Source organism: Onychomys torridus, chromosome 2 (assembly GCF_903995425.1).
Source record: "Onychomys torridus chromosome 2, mOncTor1.1, whole genome shotgun sequence".
NCBI classification, from domain to species: domain Eukaryota; kingdom Metazoa; phylum Chordata; class Mammalia; order Rodentia; family Cricetidae; genus Onychomys; species Onychomys torridus.
The window spans coordinates 6,039,904-6,049,136 of NC_050444.1; the positions used below are offsets into that span (position 1 = coordinate 6,039,904).

General features: G+C 43.8%; 1 protein-coding gene across 1 annotated transcript; it reads left to right on the plus strand.

Annotated features, from left to right (window-relative positions):
- Positions 1 to 583: 583 nt before the first annotated feature.
- On the plus strand, positions 584 to 8,981 carry Lyn (LYN proto-oncogene, Src family tyrosine kinase). Its single transcript, XM_036178794.1, has 3 exons — positions 584 to 734; positions 3,071 to 3,202; positions 7,612 to 8,981. Exons 1-3 carry the CDS (start codon positions 593 to 595, stop codon positions 7,812 to 7,814), a joined length of 477 nt encoding a protein of 158 aa, XP_036034687.1. The 5' UTR covers positions 584 to 592; the 3' UTR covers positions 7,815 to 8,981.
- Positions 8,982 to 9,233: the final 252 nt, after the last annotated feature.

Below are 9,233 nucleotides of genomic sequence, written 5' to 3' on the forward strand. Positions count from 1 at the left end.
AAGATAAAAGGGACCAGGAAGCTCTCTGTGGCCTCTTGTATAAGGGCACCAAGTCTACCCTGACCCCTGACATAATAACTTTAAGAATGCCAACACATTAAAGGTAATTTTGAGGGTTATGGTGTCATGAAGCTGGGGGACACAAACACCCAGATCATGTTTCCTTACTTAAGAGTCTAACACAATGACATCTGCACATCAGTATGGGCAGATTTTACAGGTTAAAAAAAATACACTTTAAAAAAATATACTATTATTTTAAAAAACAAAACATTGCCATGGGTCTGAAGAGATAGCTCAGCAGTTAAGACCATGTACTGCTCTTACAGAGGCCCCAAGTTCAGTTCCCAGCACTTACGTTGAAAAATAAAATCTTTTTTAAAGTTGCCATCATTAGAGAAGTTGGGGCCATATTTTTAGAAAGGACTTGAGGGTGAGTTTATCACTATCTTTAAAAACTTGAACAATCAGAGTAACGCACATGAAAGGATCTCAAAAACTCAAGGGTTCTTTAGTTTTTCTCGATGGGCACCCATGACAGCTTACCTAAAATACAAACCTGAGCCCATTCTTTTTGCAGATTGCGGAGGGCATGGCATACATCGAGCGGAAGAACTACATTCATCGCGACCTTCGAGCAGCTAATGTCCTGGTCTCTGATTCACTCATGTGCAAAATTGCAGATTTTGGCCTTGCAAGAGTCATCGAAGACAATGAGTACACAGCGAGGGAAGGTGTGTAGACTGGGTTACAGAGGCCATGTGTATGCAAGTATACAGTGTTCTTCAGCACCTCCCACCCTGATGCCCTCCCCTCTCAAACCCCATCCCACCATCTGTTGTCATGGATCACCTTGCCTCCGCTTTCAAGGTGGGGGGGGGGGGTTGCTGTGTAGCCAATACATATATGATTAGATGGTCTACTGAGGAGAGAAAATCTACTGTCTACATATCTGATGGAGGGTTAATATCTAGAATATACAAAAAACTAAAAAAAACTACATAACAAGAAATATTTAATTACTTTCCTACTGTCTTGTTTGATTTTTGTTTTTAAATAAAGCATTTACCCCCCCCCCAAAAAAAAGGAATAAGAAAACATCATTTTGAAAAACTATTTATTTGGTATACTATTAAAGTTGTACCACAACTGTAGTTTACTTTTTAAGTAGTTCTCTCTTGGCTAATGCCATTTAATACTTTAACAAGGCTCATTAAACAGTAGCATCAGCCTTTCTTTGCTGTTTTTGAGACAAGGGACATATCTGTTTTACTTTTTGGTACTGGGGCTTTAGGGTCTCATGCTTGCAAGGCAAGGCTAGTTAGTGCTCCACCACTGAGTTGCTGCCAGGTCTTGTGTAACCCAGGCTGGCCTCAAACTGGAAAACCTGCTACCTCGGCCTCTCGGCCTCCCAAATGCTAATGTGTGTACCACACTCCCAGCCTTGTATTTCAGTTAATCAAAGTAAAACAAAACTAAATTTGTCAAAATTAAAATTCTTTATTCACCTTGTAAGGCAAATTTCCTTACTCAACAATAAAGTACATGTGCTTCCCTGAACCGCAGCAATGTTTGTAACACATTCTATGCTGCAGAGCACAGATGAGGGACCTCAGAGTTTCTGCAGCCCCAGAGAGCCCTCTGTAAGGAGCTGAGCCAGGATTCAAACCAGGGAATCCAGCCTCAGAGTACATGAGTGAGAATTGAGTCTACTGGTATTGTTGTCACAAACAAGCATTGAGTCTTTGAAAAACAACTGTTCTGCAAATGTGATGGGCATGCTGATCTCGGGGTCTGCATTCCATACTGGGCACAAAGACAGTGTGGAACTTATTAAGATTATATCAGACCAAGGGCAGTAACCTAGAGACAGTCCTAGCCTCTCTTCCTCCCTCACTTCATGCACCACTGCTCCAGGTTGTCGAGGGATGATGCCAGAATTAATGATGCTGCCCAGCACACACAGGTGCCACACAACTCTCTTTATTGTTCCTGTAAGGACTTCTAGTTTTTATAAGACACTGCAGAAGAAATCTCATGCAAAGACATAGTAAAGGCAATGTTGTCAAGCGATGGCTACATACCCCTAGCAGTTCCATGATGCTGGAGTCTATGCCAGGTCTTGCTTTCCTCAAGGGACCCTATATGTTTCCCTAGCTGCATCTGCCTATTCCTAATCCCTCAGCCTCACCAGCAACTCATAGGAACCTCATTCCATCACAGTCTCATTCTATGTAGATAACTGTGCTCAGTTCTGACCATCTAATATGATTTGTCAATGGAAGAAGGGAACAGGCCATTTGGAGCAGCATCTATGATTGCCTGGGCACAAGCTTAGAATTATTTGTCCACAAAAGCATTTACATTAATATATATAAATATATGATACATACATATATATTCTGGGTATGGGTATAGTTCAGTGTTGAGTGTGTATTTAGCATGCATGAGGACCTGGGTCTGATCCCCAGGACTAAAAATTAAATAGGTAAATTTAAATTAAATACAAACATAGAAAGAATTAATTAAGGAAAAATTTGAACTGTTTTGTGGGGAAGGGTTAGTGAAGACATTTTGTTACGTTTGTCTGGTTTAGTGTTTTGAGATGGAATCCTGCTTGGCTATCCAGGTTGGTTTTAAACTCCTAAGATCAAGAGATCCTTCCATCTCAGCTGGAACTGCAGGTGCACACCAGCATGCTTGACTCTAGACAAAATTTCTACACTGATGATCAATGCTAAAGATTCTGGTTTGAAAGACAAACATACACACTAAGTAAAAAAATCTTTACGTTGTATGTCATATCCTTTTGTGTTTAAAGTTAGGCCAGTTACAGTGCCCTCTAGAGGTTCCAGAAGAAAGTGTACTTCTAAAGAAGGGAGGGTCCAAAGGAAAACACAAGAGGGAAGTGAACATATCCGAATGACATTTGACACCGTGTCCATTTTGATTGTGCGTGTATTTTATCTATTCCAAATAAATAACTTGACTTTCTGAAAACTCAGAGGAGATAATGATCCATGGCCTTGTAGTTTGAGCTCTGAGTGAGAGCCTATGTCTCCCTTCCCAGGTGCTAAGTTCCCCATCAAGTGGACGGCTCCAGAGGCCATCAACTTCGGCTGCTTCACTATCAAGTCTGACGTGTGGTCTTTTGGAATTCTCCTGTATGAAATCGTCACCTACGGGAAAATTCCCTACCCAGGTATTGCTTACCTACTTCCCACTCAAGTGTTCTGTGTGAAGGAAGAATTAAGCAGCCTGAAGACATTTACAAAGTAAAATAGCACCATCTACCCCAAATCCAGTGCTTCGGACAGAGCTTGGGCTCCTTATCTTTTGTGAACATCTTTCTGAAAGATGTGTAGATGCTTATTGGCCTTTATCTTACTCTCCTTTCACCAAGTCCAGCACTTACTACCTTGTGTGCTCCTGGCACTGCTCTGGGTGCTTAAGTGAGGCCCGGTAGACACTGATGCTCCTCCTTCAAGGCAGGGCTCCTGTTTGTTGTAAGACCTGAACAGGGTGTGAGGGTCCCTTTCTTCAGGAGAATTCTTCTGATCTTAACTGAGGGTGTCACTGAGGACATCATTCAATATCTACACCTGAATCCCACTGTTCTACCTGGCCTGCCCTCCTTCAGAGTCTGTATTGATATGAAGGAGAGTCCTTCTCAAATTCCCAATTTCTCATTAGTGTTTAGCTGGAAATTTTTCTGTGTCCTACTTGGTTCCACAGCCGCTCAGGCCCAAGTAAACACACAAAGGTTTATATTAATTAAAACTGCTCATCCATTAGTTCAGGTTAACTATTGACTAGCTCTTATACTTAATTCAGCCCATTTCTGTTAATCTATATGTCGCCGCGTGTTCCGTGGCTTTACCTCTGTGCCATTACATGCTGCTCCTTGGATGGCAAGCTCTAGTCTCCTGACTCAGCCTTCCTGTTCCCAGAATTCTCCTCTCTGCTTGCCCTGCCTATGCTTCCTGCCTGGCTACCAGCCAATCAGCATTTTATTTATCAACCAATCAGAGCAACATAGATTCACAGCATACAGAACATCCCACAGCATTAGTGTCTTTCAGTAATAACTGTGTGAATAAGATGAATTTAAAGTTAAATTTTTAGTGCCTGGAGAGGAGACTTAGCAGTTCAGAGCACTGGCTGCTCTTCCACAGGACCTGGGTTTGACTACCAGTACACACAGCTCACAACCCTCTGTAGCTCCAGTCCCCAGGGATCCAACACTTTGGCCTCAGAAGCTTGCTGCCACATTGTGAGGAACTTGTATGGCTTCAGTGCATGGCGGAAAGTGGGAGGGCAAGCAGGCTCATACAGAATGAACTAAGTAGAGGGAATCACTTCCTATAAACTCTCTCCTGGTGACTAATGTGGGTCCTCAACAGCAAGCACTGGTTCCTATGAGAAAGGCATCCATCTTGCTTACCAACCTAGCCTTCTTCTACAGATCCCACTTCATAATATTTTCAGAATACTATTCAATCCTCAACATGAGTTTTAGGAGGACATACCATGCCCAGCCCAAGCACTTCTTGTAGCACTAACATGGGCACAGGTAGAAGGGCTCTGGGTACCATGCTGTCTGTGACCAATGACCTCTCCTGCCTTTGTCAGGTGTCTGACCCTCCACTTGCCACGGTGTGTCAAGATGGGCCAACATGCCTGGTGATGTTCTCTTCTGTAGGCACTTTGCCTGCACTTTCTGCCCCTTGATTCAGGTCATCTCTGCCTCTCTCTGGCTGCCAGATGTCTCTGAGCTTCATCAAAGGTGGAGTCTACATTTCTATTTCTTGTTCTCTTTTTCACTATTGTCTGTTTGGGGGTGAAATGGGAGGGGAGGAAAAGAGCCTCATTTTTTGTCTTAAAACCAAACTTATGGTTATGTTTCTATATGTTTTTATGAAGAGAAGAGAGAGGTCTCTGCACATGGCCCTTCACTTTGCTGTACTCTTATAGAGACATTAGGCTTGAAAATGACACAAGGTTTTACATCATTTGCATGATGCCATCATGTCACTTCTGGCTTTTTGCAACCATGTGTTGGAATTTTAAAATCCATCCTACTGTGACTATCTGCTTGATCTTAAATGATACTTAGAAAAGACAATTGCCCTTCTTGCTGGGTCCCCTCTCCTGTCATTAACCCCCAATTTCTTTTCCAATCTCTGTACCACACCTGCCTCCTTTCCATGCTCTTTGACCAGCTTGTAGTTTCTGCTAATTGCTGCCCTCTGGATGCCACTTCCTGCTCTCTGGATATCATCTCCCCTGTCTACAAGGGAGAACATCTTTCCCTCTGGGCTCTCTGTCATCAGTGGACAACTCTCCATGTTAACCATTTCTTTGCACCCCTCAGAACTTAGTGCTAGCTCATGACCCATGGTAATTAGTAGCAAGCACTGTGGAAAGAATGAAGAATGCAGCATGAAAGGCTGGAGGCCTCCAGCCAATGGGCATTTGCATTCTTTAGCCTAGCCACAGGCTAAGTAGCAACTATGAGGTTAAGGTGCACTGGAGGTCTGTCTCTCATCTCCATTCTTCTAGAAGTCTTGCCGTATCATGGCTTGCTTTATGTGTTGGTTCACTCAAACATAAAATCATGGGCTTCAGGTTCTTCTTTCCTCTCTCATCAAAGCAGCTTTCCCAGGCAGGGTGGAGTATGCTGTCCTTGGTCTGCAGCATTGAGCTCTGCAGAGTTAAGAGAACGAGAACATGCTAGAATAAGGAAGAGAACATCTGCAGGGAGGTTCAGGAGACCCTACAGCATTCTATCTTCTGTTGGCATCTGACCTTTTATGTAACAAAGGATTCTTCAGGAAGGAAGTGAAAGAGATATCCCTGCCAAGCTTGCAACCCCATTTGCTATTTACATGTGCCACCTCACTCCCACAGCACCCTAGAACTTTAAGCAGAAGGAAAACCAGACATTTCTTCAGAAATGGACCCAATAGTAACAGTTACATAATTTTGTGGAGTCCCAAGTTCCAATTACAGAAAGTGATACCTATCTGCTCATTGGCTGGGCAGCAAGAACTGGAAATCTTCTACTCAGAAGACTCTAGGAGACAGATAGAAAAGTGGTATTTCATGAGTAGACTTGAGGAAAATTAATTCCCCAAGTAAACAACTTGCAAGAGATACAAATGGAGGAAAGAGAGTAGAGAGATGGCTCAGCAGTTAAGAGCACTGACTGCTTTTCCAGAGACTCAGGGTTCGATTCCCAGCACCCATGTGGTAGCTCACAACTGTCTATAACTCCAGACCCAGGGAATTTGATGTGTTCCTTTGGCCTCATCAGGCACTACATACATGAGATACCACAGAAACACACTTGGGCAAAACACCCATACACATAATAAATGAAATTTTAGAAAAGAGATATAAAGTACTATAAAGCTCATTTGATGATTTCCGTTTAGAGCTCAGGGCTTCTATCACTCATTCAGAGGTTTACATCAGAAGAGGCTCCTTAGCACCTCTGTTCTATGAGGGAAAACCAGTTAAGGGCTTCGGGGTCTCAAAGTATGAGATGTGTGCAAGATATTTTTAATTATTTTAGGTGCTAAAAAGAATCTGACCTACCAAAGGAGAAACTGGGGGTGAATATTGGCCTGATATGGTTAATGTAAAAGGTCAGCCAAGTCGAATATTGATTTGCATGTGCTTGCATGTGAATGTGAGGGAGTTATTTACAGGTGTGCAAGTGCATGTGTGTGTATGAGTTCAGGAACACGTGTATACATGCTTATAGAGGTCAGAGGACAACATTGGGGGTCATTCTTTAGTGCTGTCTACTTGAGACAGAGTCTCTCACTCGGCCTGGAATTCGCCAAGTAGGCTAGAGGGGCAAGCTAGTAAGCCCCAGAGATCTGCTAGTCTTACCCTTGCTGCCCTCCACCATCCCCCCCCCCCACAACCCCCCACAACCCCCACCCCCACTGCCCCCAGAGTTTGGATTACATGTGTGTACCACTTGCTTGAGTTTTTAGGTGGACTCTGGGAGTCTAACTCAGGTCATGATGCCTATGTAGTATGTCTGAGTTTACTTGTGCAAATTGATGCCTTCTTGACACACACACTCATAGAACATACCTCTCCAGCTGCCTTCAGAGTTCCTTCTCTGTCTTGATTTGCTGAGAAAGGCATACCAAACACTGTGCGCCAAGTGACTTAAAAGCAGCAGAAATTCCACACTGTTGTGGGTGCTGAAGAATCTAAAGTCAAGAGTTGGGAAAGTGAATTTCATCTAAGGTCTCTCTCCTTGGACAGTAGATGGCTGTCTGGTCCAGTCGGCATTATATGGACTTCTGTGTATCGGTGATTTCATCACCTCTTCTCAGAATGATCCAGGTCATATTGGATTAAGACCCACCTACAAGGCTCATTTTAATTTAATCACCTCTGTGTGGGCCTTATCTTCAATTACTGCCCCAATCTGGGGAACTGAACATACTCGAACCCACAAGTAGATTCAAGGAAGCTCTTTGTGGTCCTAGTCACGGGATGCCAACAGCCAGCCGGCCCCTGCGGTACTCTGCCATTGGGCTGAGCTTCTAAACTCAACATGGCTGCTTTCTTTTGTTTTTGCCTTAGGGAGAACCAACGCCGACGTGATGAGTGCACTTTCGCAGGGCTACCGGATGCCACGCATGGAGAACTGCCCAGATGAGCTCTATGACATCATGAAAATGTGTTGGAAAGAAAAAGCAGAGGAGAGGCCAACGTTTGACTACTTACAGAGCGTCCTGGATGATTTCTATACCGCCACGGAAGGGCAGTATCAGCAGCAACCATAGTGGGCACAAAGACCTGCCCATCGTAGTTAGTAGGAAAAGCAGCCCTTCGGGCACAGCTAATCATCTCACGCCAGGACCCTCTGTGTTCCTGGTTCCTGACGGACAGGCCGAATTAACTCAGGAAGAACACCCTAGACTTGGGATGCTGTTTCTTAAATGGGTGGCCACTGCTCAGTGGGACCAGAGTCAAAATACAATACTCTCTCCAATATGCACCACACTGGCTCTACATGGGCTGAGTGACTCAGGTTCAGAGACTGTTGTAACAAATTCCTAGATGCAGCAAGAACTAAACTCACTTAGCAAAAATAACCCCATGCACAAGAAGATGTTCTGATGCTTTGGCTTACTTTTTTAAAAACTACTAATCCAGCCTGTTAGGTTTTACACGTGAAGCCACTAGCTTTAAAATGTCTTTTCTAAACTTGAATGTTTTTGCTTTGGAGATTTAATTCTTCCCCACCTCCAACCCCAGCACTCCCTCACCCCCAACCCCACCCCACCCCTACTCCAGTCTGAGACTGTTAAACATTTGCCTTCGTGGTGAGATGACTGGACAAGAGGTAGGGGCGTGCTAGCCCTGCAGGAAGGAGCATGGTGTATGAGCACGCAGATCGACCACTGCTGAATGGAGCCTTTTGAAGCTACACCACCTCCCAGACCTCCCAGCGAAGGCAGGAGAGCCTTGGGTTCTGCCCTATAGAGGAATGTTTTTAATGGTGTGGGTATTTCGGTTACAGGATTCTCTAAAGGCTTTTTTGATGGGGTCCTTTGGGAGAACTATAAATCTAATCTGTCTGAACTTTACAAGGCCTTCCAAAAATGTAAAGTATTTCTTTCATTGCCTCAGACGACTTGAACATTTTATGAATCATGTATTTTACCTGTACTCTAAAGAAGTTAAAAATGCCATGTTTGGGGCTATTTTTGTGATCTGTAATCTTTTCTAAATTGTGTAAGATGTGTGAGAGACTATTTACAGCTCCAGGGAGGAGGGAGGTAACCGTGGAGAAGCCTCCAGCAGCCCTGAGAAGCTTTGTTATCTGGATTTTCTGCTGTAAACTCCAATTGGAAACCACTGTGTCTGCCCCTTTCAATTACGCTGTTGTGTACATACTTAATAATTCTATTTTTGATTCTATTTTAATACACCCAATAACACCTTGAGGCTTTTGTCTTCTGTTTCAGATTTTCAACTCTTGTTAATGTACAAAGAAGAGCCAGTTGGGGGAAAGGGCAAGAAGTCATCTGTACAGTCAGGTGGTGTGAGTCTGTGGTTCTTCTGGCTGGAGCATTGCAGGCTGGAGGACTGAAGAGGTGATGGCCTGGTGGGTGCCCAATGGTCTGTTTTCCAATAGGCTTTGCGGTCACCATTAAGATTGTATATTTATTTTAGCTAGATGCCTAGGAGAATGAATT